Genomic DNA, 14,844 nt, shown 5'->3' on the forward strand with positions numbered 1-14,844 from the left:
GTCTGCGCCGCGCCCCCGTCCCGAGCTCCCCGCGCATTCCTGGCCCCAGTGCTTGAGATCGCCCGAACTGCGTCGAGGAACAGGCAGGGCCGCGCCGCCGCACTCGTCGCGCCGCCCCTCCAATGCCTACCCTGGGCTTCCTCAAGAAGAAGCGGACCAAGGACTCGAACGGCTCCAAGGACCTCGATTCGCCGACGTCGCCCGTCAAGGACGCCCACTCGCCCATCACGCCCACGACGTCGCGCAAGTCGGGCTCCTTCCACCTGCACAAGACCAAGACCAACGAGTCGCTGACCAACACGGCGAGCAACACCAGCTCCACGGCCCCGGCCGCGCCTGCCGCCCCCTCCAAGCCGTCCGACTCGATGAACCCCGCCTACGCCCACCAGCAGCAACACCAGCCGCCGACGCCCTCGCACAATGTCCCCAGCATACAGAACCTGATACACCCCAGCAACACGCCTGCCCACGCCGCCGCTCCTAAGCATGCCGGCGCCGTCCAGTTCCAGACGCAGCCCCTCAACCAGGCGCGCGTCACCAAGGGCAAATACTCGCTGACCGACTTCACCATCCAGCGCACCCTCGGCACCGGCAGCTTCGGCCGCGTCCACCTTGTCCAGTCCAAGCACAACCAGCGCTTCTATGCCGTCAAGGTGCTGAAGAAGGCCCAGGTCGTCAAGATGAAGCAGGTCGAGCACACCAACGACGAGCGCCGCATGCTGCAGCAGGTCAAGCACCCCTTCCTCATCACCCTGTGGGGCACCTTCCAGGACTCCAAGAACCTCTACATGGTCATGGACTTTGTCGAAGGAGGCGAGCTGTTTAGTCTGCTGCGAAAGTCTCAGGTATGTCGCATCCGTGCCTGGCATCATGTATCTGATACTAATTCCTCCAGCGCTTCCCCAACCCCGTCGCCAAGTTCTATGCCGCAGAGGTTACGCTCGCACTCGACTACCTGCACTCGCATAACATCATCTACCGCGACCTGAAACCCGAGAACCTGCTGCTGGATCGCCATGGCCATCTCAAGATCACCGATTTTGGCTTCGCGAAAGAGGTCCCCGACATCACATGGACGCTGTGCGGTACGCCTGACTACCTGGCGCCAGAGGTCGTCGCGTCAAAAGGCTACAACAAGTCCGTCGACTGGTAAGTAGCAATGTCTCCCCCGGCTCGAGTCGCACTAACAACGCCAGGTGGTCACTTGGCATCCTCATCTTCGAAATGCTCTGCGGCTTCACTCCCTTCTGGGACGGTGGCTCCCCCATGAAGATCTACGAAAACATCCTCAAGTCGAGAGTCAAGTACCCACCATACATCCACCCTGACGCCCACGACCTGCTGCAGAAGCTCATCACACCCGACCTCACCAAGCGACTGGGCAACTTGCACGGCGGCAGCAAGGACGTTATGAACCACCCCTGGTTCGCCGAAGTAACGTGGGACCGACTACAAAAGAAGGACATTGATGCACCTTACGTGCCACCTGTGCGAGCTGGCGTTGGCGATGCCAGCCAATTCGATAAGTATCCGGAGGAGACGGAGGCATACGGTCAGGCAGGGGATGACCCGTGCGTGCAGAGTCCTCCTTATACTGTAGACCACATTCTGACGTGTCCGAATAGCCACGGGCACCTATTTCCCGACTTCTAAACCCGTAATCGAAAAGAGATACGATATGCCTCTCCTTCAGAATCCAACTAGGTACGGCGATCCTGGTCTAGTACCCGTCGAAAGTCCGCGCCATTCGTCCTACCGTACTTCTCTGACCTTGACCCTCTCCGTGCTCTATCTTCGCGCGATGTTGATGCGCGTGGAATCCCTTATCGTCTATTATTACTCCTATCTCTTGAATGCTGGGTGCCATTGGATATGGTTCGGTGTACATTGTTGGGCATGAATGACGGTGCATGATTGTTAAACAGTAACCGCCCGATCGAGCGCGGTAATTGAATTAATAATACGGAAACCTTGGCTGGCTCTCCACCCTGAACTTTCTGTCTTGCTATGAGAGATGATGCCTGTACTAAAACTTAGAAACGACGAGCATTGCAAGACTTGAGTCGAGACTCATCCTCGTTTGGTAGCTATCGATTCCTTGTGCCGTACTTTTGTGCGCATCTCAGATTAGTGCCATCCACGCCTCGCTCCATGCAGTGCCCATCTGAAATGATCTGAGACTGTTGTATACCTACTGCTTCAGGAAACATTGATTATCCATCGAACGATGCGAAAGTCGAGGTGAAACTGTTCAGCTCGCCTGCCATGAATACTGACCAAGTTGCTCAAAGTCTGTGCCTCTATTACTCCAAAATTGCTGCAATCAACACTTGAGCGCAGATTACCTGGTTGAGAAGCATCCATCTGGCAAACCTCACCTCAATTATGAGTGAGGTGAACATGCGTAGAAAGCCGAGGACCAAGATGGTAGTGGGTGAGGATCCTCGCGATACAGAAACACACGGGCGAGCAAGGGCTGCCCAGATTTTACAGTCCACAAGGATACGACATACGACAGGAAGAAGCATTTCCCATTCCTTAGATACATCTTGGCCGCATCATAAGAAAATGAGAGGCGTAAGAGGTCCGCGGACTCATTGACTGCGTCACGGCCGTGCATAGCTTGGAAGCGTGGCGGCTTGGTGACTGAACTTGTGGGTGACTATTGCGTAGGGCATGTCTTTGTCGGCACAAAAGCATCAGCCATCAACTTTCAAATCACTCTACCATTCATGAATCCTTGAAAACATCGAGAAGTTATTCGCTGGAGTCGGCATCAGCCTCAGTTGAGCTTAGCAGTATGACATCACAGACACGCCAAGACGCTAGAGAGAAAGCGGGGATCTTGAAGGGAAGCAACCATGGCGACGGGTATGGAACATCAACGACATTGCGACATGTTCAATTCGACGCGCACGATAAGGAGACTCATAGTACGGATGAGACCCAGAGTTACGATGCGCTGATAGGCTGGGATGATCTCTGTGAGTCCGACTCTACAATACTCCCAGTGGATACTAGGAATGTCCTGAGCTAACGGCGTCAACGCAGTGCCCTGGCAGCGAGACAACGAGTTCATACTCACATCCCACCGGTAAGCTTTTCGTATTATAAACAGCACACGGCTTGGGCTAATGGTCACTAGACGAGCAACGTTCTCTTACCTGCACTCACTCAAGAGCGTCTTCCAGGTTCACAATGAGACAGTCAACATATGGTCACATATCCTGGGTACCGTTACCTTCTTTTTGGTCGCTGTCGTTTTCTACCTGTCTGCTCGTCGGAGTCACCTAGATAGATACAGCAGAAGCGGCGACGATGAAGCCGTCCACGTCTATTTTATCTCCGTTATAGCGTGTTTCTTTTTCTCGTTCTTGTAAGTACCTCTTGATCTTCATCTCCAACCCTCATGCCTTGAGTTTGAAGAATAGATGGTACTGACGCTTGACAGACACCACATCTTCCTCGATCACAGCGAAAGTGTTCGCACTTGGACGGGCCGATTCGATTACCTTGGTATCGTGATACCACTGTATGGAACGACAATTGCCAGTACACACTTCACTTTCAGATGCGAGCCTGCACTACAGGAAGCCTACAGTATCTTCGCTACTGTCGTGGGCCTTGCTTGCGCACTCACTACCCTGCACCCCTCCTTTTCTGGTCCCCAGTCTCGTCATCTCCGTACGGCGCTTTATCTCCTGTTGGGAGCGTCTTCATTCCTTCCGATAGCGCATGGTACCCATCTCTATGGCGTGGAAGAGATGGATAGTAGGATGAGCTTGGGCTACTATCTTGGACTAGGCGTTTGTCATGGCACCGGAGCTTTGTTGTACGCTGCGAGAGTGCCTGAGAGATGGTACCCTCGGCGTTGCGACGTAATTGGGAGTAGCCATCAGCTTATGCATGTGCTAGTGGTGTGTGGCGCTGCAATGTACGGGGTGGGTGTGCAGATGGCGAGGAAGTATTGGGAATACAGCGCGCAGGAGTGTCTAACAACGTAGACATCCTCGGGTCCTGCTTCACATCAGCAGCTAACCCTTCGAAATCCTCCGTATGACCCGAAACTTTTGACCAAGGTGTTCGGAAAGTATTCAGTCAAAGTCGTGTGATGACAGATCGAGGAACGGGGTGGCTGGGTACCACTTTCTCAGGACGAGCGTAGGATCTCCGCGGATGAGGCTCAAAAGGCTGCAGCTGAGCCCACTGTGGAGCTTACCCACACCACACTACCATCTTTTTCGATATTCCCGGAGTTGCTTCGTCTTCTTGCACAGCATTTCAGTACCCAACATGCCTTCTCCGGCCCGTTTCCTCCGATATCGCTGCAGTGACTGTAGCAGCCACCGTACGTCAGGATCTAGGCCTAGAACCCCCGCTTGCGAAAACTTCTTGGAGTTTGGGATAAGTCGTCACATCCATCCAGCGTTGGCCTCCAAGCATCGACGAGCCTCGGCATTGTGAGATTCAAATACCGCGTTTCCAAGGAGCGGATGACGTTGCACTAAACTCTAGGCGTTTGATGATCATATACCCTCCCAGATCATCGATGTGCTCCAAGAGTCCCTGTGCGTACTCCGTGTTGCCGGAGCGGAAGCTGCAGTCATGCGAGATAAGGCACTGAATCTTCGCTTGATTGGTGCAAGCATGTTTCACAGGCCATCAATATCCTGACAGGAGCTGATCGACAAACAATTAACGATCTCAAATCCAAGCTGGGATTGTAAGAGTTGTGCAACGGCGTGAATCCACCCACATGCCTGGTATAGTTGCCGTTGCACCAAGCTCTGTGCTTATCGGGCCACGTCTCCACACGCACGCGGCAGACGCACAACTCCCGTCACATCAAGGTTGTACCATCACCAGAAGTCAAAAGCAAAGCTACTTTTCAGAAGCAAGAGTAAGTCTTGATCTTGAGTTGTCATTGTTGTTTGCTGCGTTACTTCCAGTCGTTTTTGTCAACGCCACTTCTTCGACACGAACAGTATGCTCGTACTAGGAACAGGAAGCTGTTGAGGCTGAAGAGTTATTAGCGACACAGGCATTTTGTCAAATGCTGACCGCGGAAAAGCAGCAACTCATATTATCTTCAGACGTTCTGATAAGGATCCTTGCTGGCATCAACTACAGGGAGTCTAGTCTCCCGCCTGGCTAGCGCCAAGAGATAAGAGAACGCCCCTGCCGTCCCCCACCATCCCGCGTCAAACCTCATCCCCAGCGAACCACGACTCATCGCATCGACATTCAGCCTTTCATGCTACATTTTAGCCAGTCGAGAAAGAGTCTCAATTCGCTACAGCAGCATGTGGATCTCAAGTTGACGCCCTAGCGCTCATCGCACACATCGCCTGCACCCGAGAGCGCGGCAAAGCATACTTTCTCCGAAGTATTGGGCTTGCAGCTGCTGGGCATCGCCAACGAAGATAACGAATCCGCCAATATTACTGAATTCAGACACGGAGAAGTCTGATCTCACTTGGCCTGGGGAACGAGTTGCGCCACAACCTTAGCCGTGCGTCACTGTGCTTCACCGCGGAAGTATCATTTTTGGAGTTTGTGCATCAATCTATATAACCTCCAGCTTCCGTTTGGAGCCACGGCTTCAGCAAGCGCCCGCTCCCAACTTCCATATTGCGTCTGTAAAGCATCGCCAGCTTTACACTCTCCCGACCTACCTTTCAAAAGTATCAGTATCGTAGTAGGGCTCGACCTCTCGGGTGGTACTCATCATGCCGTTCGCTATCAACATGCTCTGGTCGGCACCAGAGATCAACCCATACAACAAGAAGGCCACATCTATTCCCGTCTTGAATCCGATCAATAAATATGGTCGTGTATTCTTCTTCTCTTACCTGGGCTTCTTCATTGCTTTCTGGTCATGGTATGTCGTTCCCCACATGTGGGTCTCCTTCGTTGATGAGTGCTAATAATTTTCAGGTACGCGTTTCCACCTCTGGTATGGTCACCCGCAACCCACGAGACTGTCCGAATTGTACAGACTAACATCCCCACAGCTGAGTAAGAGTATCAAGGAGGACATGCATTTGTCACAGGATCAAATTGCCAACTCCAACATCGTCGCGCTATGTGCAACACTTTTGGTGCGCTTCATTGCGGGACCCATGTGCGACCACTTCGGCCCGCGCATTACATTTGCCAGCCTGCTATTCGCCGGTGCCATCCCGACCGCTCTGGCTGGTACTGCCCACAACGCTACGGGTTTATACTTCATCCGTTTCTTTGTTGGTATTCTCGGCGGCACCTTCGTACCATGCCAGGTCTGGACAACTGGATTCTACGACAGGAATGTTGTCGGCACTGCCAACGCTTTGGTCGGAGGCTGGGGTAACTCTGGCGGCGGTATCACATAGTAAGCGGGACGTCCCCTATGAAGCAGCTTCCACTGACTTTTCTTCAGCTTCGTCATGCCCGCTATCTACGACTCTTTGAAGAGGGACCAGGGTCTCTCCTCGCACGTCGCATGGAGAGTCTCCTTCATCGTTCCATTCATCATGATCAGTGCATGCGCTACCGGTCTCCTGCTGTTGACCGACGATACGCCTACCGGAAAGTGGTCTGAGCGTGGGGCAACCGTAGTGTCTAGCAGCGATCAAACCAACCAAGCTTCCGTGGTCCCCACGACCGGTGCCCTCGATGACAAGCCTGCGACCACTGGATCGATTTCCTCCAACGACGAAAAGAAGCGAGAGCAACCGGCCGCTGACGTAGAGGCTGGACGTGGTGATGTTCAAGTCATGGACGAATTCCAGCACGAAGTCGTAGTCAAGCCTACTTTGAAAGAGGGACTGAAGGTCATGTTCTCTCTCCAGACACTGATGCTCTGCGCGGGCTACTTCTGCTCCTTCGGTGGTGAACTCGCTATCAACTCTATCCTTGGTGCTTATTACCTCAAGAACTTCCAGTCCCTTGGTCAAACACAATCTGGACGCTGGGCAGCTATGTTCGGCCTCTTGAACGTTGTTACCCGACCGCTCGGTGGCTTCATTGCGGACCTTATCTACAAGGTTACCGGTCGCAACCTCTGGGCAAAGAAGTTCTGGATCCACTTCGTCGGCGTTATGTCTGGTATAATGTGCATCGTCATTGGAAAGGTGGACCCCCACAACCTCAGCGAGATGATTGGCCTCATTGCGGTCATGGCCATATTCCTTGAGGCAGGTAATGGTGCAAATTTCGCGCTCGTACCTCACATCCACCCTCACGCTAATGGTAAGCCCGATTGCTTCACTCATTGAGAGAAGACCTACTAACATTTCCAAAGGCATCCTCTCCGGTATCGTTGGCGCGACTGGTAACTTTGGTGGTATCATCTTCGCCATCATCTTCCGCTATCACAAGACGGACTATGCGCAGGTTTTCTGGATCATTGGCATCATGATCATTGCGCTCAACTGCATGTTCATGTGGGTAAAGCCTCTTCCCAAGGGCCAGATTGGCGGTCGTTAGGATTGGATTATGGCTTTTTGTTTGCTGTTTTAGCGTCGCTTCGTACATATGATACCTTTATTAATCGCAACTTGCCTTCCTTGAGCAGTGGATGGTCGACTGTGAGTTGATCAATATTACCAAAATGCAGCATGACGGCGTGATTGCTGTGATAAGTATTGGCTCCGCCTGTTTGATCGCAAACATGGGGAGTATTCTTGCTGGCGATGTCAGCTTGGCTAGCGTGGCTATAACGAAATGGCGCGCAGCCCTCCTGCCACTGATACAAAAGCCATGGCTGTTGTACGCGGTTCGATGACCTTTTTGCTGCGAGTCCTGATACTACATGAATACGCTTAGGCACGTACGTCTCAGCAATGAATATTATTGCAGCCTACAATGGTATGGAAGACAGCAATCTGCATGGAATAAAAGCTTTGTAGACTTCTCGACCCTTAATTACATATGCGATCTGCTTCTTACGCGTTGTTGTATTCGACAGGGTAAGAAAGAGCTTAGGGTTATGAGCGATTTCGACGCAGGGCGCAAAGCCGCGGCTTGAAGCTTGAGGCTGTGCCACATACACTAAACTCAATTCGCGTTGGACCCGACACACGCCACCTAGTCAATACGAAGCCTTGGAATTGCACTTTCGCGTTCCGTCATCTGAACTCAGGCTTACTTTTGCACACCGCGTCCCCTCGTGCGTGTTGTTATAACCACGACATGTCTCCAGGATCGCACAATGACCTTCATGGTACCGGTCCCAGTACCGCATCTAGCGTCGATACTAGAGTCTCATAGGCTCTTCCCTCTATCTTGGCTAGCTACCGGCGCACGGTCTTGAGGCCGCACCTTCGCACTCCTGCTGTGCTTGACCAGTGTCTATTGCCCATCGAAGGTGCAATACCAGGGCTGCGGGCCGCAGTATATAAGGATGACGAAAGACTGGGAGTTGGTGCAGGATGAGATCAAGGAGCTTTCTTTCGTCCAGAAGAAGCCCCTGGAAGAGGTCAAGGAGCTCATGGAACGCAAACACAAATTTCGGGCTTCGTGAGTATTTGCAAAGATGATGGTTTGTTGTCTTTTGATAGCTGACGGGGAATACAGCACACGCGCATATCGAATGAGATTGAAAGAGTGGGGCATCATGAGGCACAAACCGCGACGAGCCACGAAGTCGCGTCACAAAGCGAGGCTTCCCAGCGAGCAGAGTTCCGATGGCAACGCTGGGAACGACAACGAGTCAAGCGAGTTCGCAGAACCCATTTCGACAGACTCGACTTCCAGAGAGCATTGTACAAAGACGGGTGGTTGGCAAGTTGTAGCTAGTCTACCCACTCTTATCGCTGATGAAGCCGGAACGGTCGCACAGCCAACCTTTCTGGGTCTATTAAATCAGCCACAAGAGTATGTAGTTCTCTGATCATCCGATATTTGTGCGCTCAGTGTGTATTGACCATATCGTAGTCTCCGGCCATCCTTCGAAGAGACATCGTCGCAAGATTCTAGGCAGGCCTCCGACATAGTACTAGACATGGTCGGTGCAGTCCTAGACGGCGATTTGCAGAAGTTGGAAAAGCTTATTGTCGACAATGTCGATCACATCAACCATCCCATTGGTCTGCCTTTCGATGAAGCAGGCGCACGATTCGTTGGCCACCCTGCTCTGAGCGAGATGGTTATCTTGCAGCATCCAAATCAGACCGTATTCGATATTGCGTGCGGTATGCCTTGCGGACCGATCATCTGGGTCTTACTTGCTTACGGCGCAAAAGGTTCCAAACATCCACTTGGAACAGACTTGGCATTGCATAATGCCATCAAAAACGGGCGCACTTACACTGTTCAAGCACTGCTCCAACCAGGTCGTTCAGAGGTCAATGGACTTCCGGGCTCAAGCTGGACTCCTTTACGTCAAGCAGTTTTCTGGAATGTACCTGACATCGTGCGCATCCTTCTCAACCGAGGTGCCAACGTCGAAGATGCTGGTCCGTCGCCCGAGAAGCCTGGCGTTCACACAGCATTGCAACTATGCCTATTACATCGAATGAAAATCTACACAGACCCAGCGGCCCGCAAGAACTGCCACACGCTTTTGGAAATGCTTCTTAGTGCTGGGGCAAATGTTCACCGCAAGCCTCCAGAACATGTTGCCCAGTCAAACTTTGGCATGTTCATCATGGCATTGCAAAATCGCCCTTATTGGGCTGCCAAACTTTCTTCAGACGAGCTTGAATGCCTCCGGCTATTTGTTTGCAAGGGTGCTAGCTTCCCTCCGTTCTTTGGAGGTTATCCTTGCAAGTCTCTGTGTCGGGATAAGTTTGAGCACCAAGCGCTGTGGCATTCGACTCCAACTTTTGCGCGGTGGCTCCTTGACACCTTTGTACCCACGCCTACAAACGACGGTACCTCGCTCCTATCCGAAGTTCTCGGCTGCTGTCCGAACGCAAAACGACATCCCACCGATACGCTACGCGATATTGAAGTGCTTCTCGGGAAGGGCGTCGATCCGAACAGCGCAGCTCATGACGCGCTCAGTCCTTTACGGAAGTGCATTGCGGATTGCCCAGCTGTTGATATCGTCCCGCGTCTCCGAATGCTTGTCAATGGCGGCGCCGACCCAGAATGCGAAGATGCGGACGGTGTTCAGCCATACGTTCGAGCGGCGGAATCTTTCGAAGAGCCGCTTCGTACCGAGGTCATGTCAGTGTTGGTCGCTAAGATCTCAGGTAGACATGTAAGGCGCGTCAATGATGCCTCCCACACATGGGCTGCAGGCCTTTTCCCCATCTCCGAGACGCAGACTTATGATCAAGTCATGGCGTGCACGCGTCAAACGGGCGAGTTCATGCTCAACATGCGTAACATGGTACCAGAACATGTTCAGAGCATCTTTCAAAGAGCCTATTTCACTGTTATCAGCGAGTACTTCTTGAATACGATGACCAGAGTCGCAAAGACGAAGATGTTAAGCTCGAAAGAGAAGGATGAAATCGTCTGGATTGTTTCTATGCGAGATGGCGTCGATCTACCCAAGTACAGCTTCGACCAGAAACTCGTCATTGCGCTGCTGGACCCACAACCACTGCCAAGTATGATGCTTGCACGAGATGATGATGTTCCTCCAGAGGATCCGATGCAATGCGATACGGTTGATGTTGCTGCGGCTTCTCCAGCATCTAGTGCCACAATCACGGGGACTGCGACCGTGACCGCGGCGACGGACCTTCAGCCCCATGCTCCATTCCAATTCAACTCCAACCGCGGGGCAACTTCGAATAATACACCTTCACCACCCAGGTCTCCGCAATGGCTCGATGACTTCTTCGTAGCATCTACGACCCAAATTCGATGGCGCGATCCCTGCGCACCACCCAAGCCAGGCGACGCCCAGAAAGCTGTGGCAGCAGTGCTGATACACAAATGCGCGACTTGCAACGACGACAGGCTGCTCGCGAAGAGGGAATTGGAAAGACACGATGCTGAGCATGAGCACACTGGAGATTGTAATACCATCGGCTGTAAGAGGCGCTTCTGTGCTGAGAAACGAACTAGGGAACATGTTGGAGGATGTCAAGATCATCTATTCAGCCATTGAGGGCCAGATTTGCGAGGCCATCCCATTCAGCCTCACTACATCCGCCGACATGGGTACAAGAATTCTTATCTCCGTGTGTACTCGGCTCATATGCCTCTGGCTGCTCCTCTTGCTCCAGCATACGTTCATGCGCTAGTCGTCTTACTTCCATATCAGTCGCTCGATGCCGCCAATGCTCGAAGTATCCTCGCATCTCTAGGGGTTCCAGCTGCCTGAGCACATGACGAGAGCGATAACCGGTGTCGATCATGTTCAGCCGACAGAAGTAACGCATATGATCTGGACCGGTGTGTCTTAGTGTTGCTGTTATTCCGACATCTTGGAGTGCCTGGACATGCGTAGCGGTGTGATCCAATCGCGCACGGTTGGGTAACTTTGCGCGGTCATCTCCCATGCCCTCTCGCCCCACTTGATGATGGGTGTAGATGGTGAGGCTGCGCAATCTCGGCAATACTCCAGTGGCTTTCTGTGCGACGAGATGCGTCAGGAGACGGTCAAAGTCCCAGCATGTACCTCCGAGCGTAAGATGGGTCAACGTCTTCGGCAGTACGCCAAGTTCGTAGTCAGGCTCGGATCCCCATGCCGTCCATTTAGGCGTCATCAGTTCATCGACGCATGTGGTCACATGTGTGAGGTGAGCGTACTCGCTCAAATCGAAAGTCTGATGCCCGTTGACAGAGTCCCATAGCCCACCGAAAGGGATCTCTAGCTTGTTCAACCGCGTTTTGAGTCGCTTTCTGATAATTTCTCTCAGATAGGGCCGACAGCGGTGGGCGTCTGAAGAAGCTGGATCTGCGATGGAGGCCGAGGTGTTGAAGAACACTGGATCGAGGAAGCGAATATCACCATGCGACAACCCTCCTAGCAATAAGCGCTGTATGTTGGGGATCTGTAGCAGGAGAAGAGCCATGTCTGCCTGGACGTTCTTTCGACGCAAATCATACTTTAGCATTCGCTGGAGGCGCCTTGTAATGCCAGACGACCTCATGATAGGCATATAGATACCCCGTTCCTTCCCTCGGGATTTACGCTCGGAAGTGCGTTCGTCGTGGGTGTCGGCGTCCCGGAAAAGGTCAATGCTCCTGACTAGTTGCGCGAGCTTGGGTCGGGCGGCATACAAAGAGACGAGTTTGTGTACTTTAGCTATGTCGATGCAGACATCTTTATGGAGAACGTCTACCACGATATTGTCTAGAAGGTGTCAGTGAGACGGCAAGCTGGATGTCATTCTAGCATCCACTCACAAAAGCGCTTACACACCATTGCCAACGAGACGAGTTCGGCGCGTCGGTCCCGAGGTAGACGAGGCAGATGGTCCGTGATATCGAGCAACAATTCATCAGGTAGTGCAAGGATATACGCCGACATTGCGAAGTAAGAGGTGCACTATCGCGCGAGGTTGGTTACCTGTATAGCGAGGTATGGGTTGCTGGAAGGTTTGCTCCAGAGGTGCATGATGTGAGTCATGGGGTGTGACTGTACGGTCGTTTAAGAATGAAGAAACGACGCTTGCCGCTCATATGAGTCGTTGTGAGTGGTGAGGAGCTGACGTGACTGTGACTTCCTGAACTGTGAATGGGAAGGCTTGGCTCGCTTGAGTCAACCACGACTGCCACACAATGATCATTCATCAACAAAGGAGCAATCAACAAAGGAGCAATCAACAAAGGAGCAATCAACAAAGGAGCAATCAACAAAGGAGCAATCAACAAAGGAGCAATCAACAAAGGAGCACAAAGGGTATGTAAGACGTCTACCAGTATCCTTTCATGCATCTAGAATAAACGGAGACAAGTCACGTACATCTCAACAGCTTGCGTGCTGCCAACTACGCTTCATCAAAACGTCTACGCGCCCGGACCGTGACACTAAGTGTCAATTTTTAGCAATCTTCGCATGAGGAAACTCTTTTTAAAATTATCACTGCTACTTAACGATCTCGGTGCAATCGTCACAGCAAGCTTATCGCGCTCAGTGCAGCGAACAAGCGGATCGACGCGATGTCGATCAGTCAACCACACTCCATAGTCATACTTCACTTGAAGACGAGGGAACATCGCCGTGCTAACACCAAAGTAGACAGGAATTACAATCTCATAACAAATCTAATCATATCTCTACAAACACACCGCCGACCGCTACAACCAAACTGATCCCTTACAACCCACTAAGCCCAAGCGCCAACGCACCAAGCACACTGTTCAGCAACGCAACAACACCCACAAGCACAACATTAAGCACCAACTGAACCGCTAGAATCAAAAGACTCAACGCGCTCGTCAACGGGTTGATAAACACCAAAAGCCCAGCTAGACCCAAAATCGCCACCGCAGCGGTAATTGTAGCAAAGATCTCAACAATGATGAGCGCAAGAAGGGCACCAGCGGCGATCAACTGACGCTTCTCCTTGGGCTGAGAGACGTCGACGAGATCGGTAGAGGTGGACCGCTTCTGGTTGTCTTCGGCTGGCACCATGGGTTGCGTAGCGTTTGCAGGAGCGAGATCGCGGATCTGCGTTGTCGAATCCGTGATGGCGGCGGTGATCTTGTTGAGTTGCTCGCCTACTTTGGGGATTGCGGCCGTCTTTTCCAGGAGAGATGAGGATGTGGAGAGGGGCGCGAGGGTAGCATCTAAGATGCATTTGTTAGTATAATGCAGGTGATGGGTGGTTTGTTTTGGCTGATGGCTCAAAGGGGGAGGGGCGTACTGATGGCTCCGGTGTAGACTTGCACCGTGGCGAGGAGATCGGTGAGGAGGGATTCTACGCTGCTGCTTTCCTGGCGCTTTTGCTGGACGACGGGGCTCGCGAGCGATAGGCCGCTTAGGGCGAAGACGGCGAGGTGGGAGAAACGCATTTTGGTGTTGGTGGTTACGACGACTATGAAGATAGTGAACGAGGTAAAGTATACACAGGAACGAAACTGAGCGAGTGAATCGTAGTAGAGACTGGTCAGTTACAACGAGAACACGATACCTCTTATACGCCCTGTGGCATTACCTGTAGTACCCTCCCCGAGTACAAACTGGTTTACAGCATGACAAGAAATCTCAACGCCTAGTTTCGCATGAGGAAATGCTCGTCATCGTCATTTCCTACATTGGTACAGGTTCCGGGTATGCGGTTCGGAGTGTTGTCTCGATGCGGCCAGGAGTGATCGTCATAGGCGGACCTGGATCTATTGATAATATACATCCTTGCTGTATATCGCTTCTACCCGCTTTTGTTCCTGCACCACAGAACCTCGATCTTTTCAGGCACGCCATGGGCTTTCTGTGTTGGTAAGTATGCGAGGATACTGGTGTTGCGACTGGGAATGGGGCTTCTGGAGGATGTGACGCGATTACCTTTCGTACAAAGCGTCCTTGCCTGCCGTGGACGCAGGTACGTGCCTTCGATTTTGCGTTTCACATCGTTTATCAACCGCCCCATTCACGAAGAAAACCGTTGCATACCATCACGCTTGTAGCCGGTATGCCGCACGCCATCATGTGCTATAGCGCCGTATACACCGTTTATACCTACTCCGCGGACCTTGTACCATGTCCGCCACGTTCGCTAGGCTGTGAAGGAAAAGGAGAAACAGCGTCATGGCAGAACCAGAACGTCAATGTCAAGGCTGGCAAACTCACAAGCCTCAAACACCGGTGGTAGAAACCCCTGGAGTAAATTGCTCATTGGCTGCGCGCAACTCCATTAGTGCTTCCTGATATCCGGCATCCCTGTCTCCGCTCTTGCTCTACGCGAGGTGATGGATGGGTCTGTGCGGTTCATGCGATGATGGCGTGGCTGGTGTTGT

General features: G+C 52.3%; 4 protein-coding genes across 4 annotated transcripts; 2 read left to right on the top strand and 2 right to left on the bottom strand.

Annotated features, from left to right (window-relative positions):
• Positions 1-122: 122 nt before the first annotated feature.
• On the top strand, positions 123-1,653 carry TPK2 (cAMP-dependent protein kinase catalytic subunit; the record flags this gene model as incomplete). Its single annotated transcript, XM_051449217.1, has 3 exons — positions 123-845; positions 896-1,149; positions 1,197-1,653. The coding sequence occupies 3 exons, from the start codon at positions 123-125 to the stop codon at positions 1,651-1,653; spliced, it is 1,434 nt and encodes a 477-aa protein (XP_051299636.1).
• Positions 1,654-5,729: 4,076 nt separating this feature from the next.
• J4E86_008707 (uncharacterized protein) lies at positions 5,730-7,467 on the top strand (the record flags this gene model as incomplete). The annotated part of the gene is made up of 5 exons (XM_051449218.1): positions 5,730-5,881; positions 5,938-5,956; positions 6,015-6,370; positions 6,419-7,230; positions 7,283-7,467. The coding sequence occupies 5 exons, from the start codon at positions 5,730-5,732 to the stop codon at positions 7,465-7,467; spliced, it is 1,524 nt and encodes a 507-aa protein (XP_051299637.1).
• Positions 7,468-11,353: 3,886 nt separating this feature from the next.
• J4E86_008708 (uncharacterized protein) lies at positions 11,354-11,957 on the bottom strand (the record flags this gene model as incomplete). Its single annotated transcript, XM_051449219.1, has 2 exons — positions 11,354-11,481; positions 11,561-11,957. 2 exons carry the CDS (start codon positions 11,955-11,957, stop codon positions 11,354-11,356), a joined length of 525 nt encoding a protein of 174 aa, XP_051299638.1.
• Positions 11,958-13,204: 1,247 nt separating this feature from the next.
• Positions 13,205-13,902, bottom strand: J4E86_008709 (uncharacterized protein; the record flags this gene model as incomplete). The annotated part of the gene is made up of 2 exons (XM_051449220.1): positions 13,205-13,677; positions 13,755-13,902. The coding sequence occupies 2 exons, from the start codon at positions 13,900-13,902 to the stop codon at positions 13,205-13,207; spliced, it is 621 nt and encodes a 206-aa protein (XP_051299639.1).
• Positions 13,903-14,844: the final 942 nt, after the last annotated feature.

This window comes from Alternaria arbusti (assembly GCF_024043155.1).
Source record: "Alternaria arbusti strain BMP 1465 chromosome Unknown scaffold_14, whole genome shotgun sequence".
Classification (NCBI taxonomy): domain Eukaryota; kingdom Fungi; phylum Ascomycota; class Dothideomycetes; order Pleosporales; family Pleosporaceae; genus Alternaria; species Alternaria arbusti.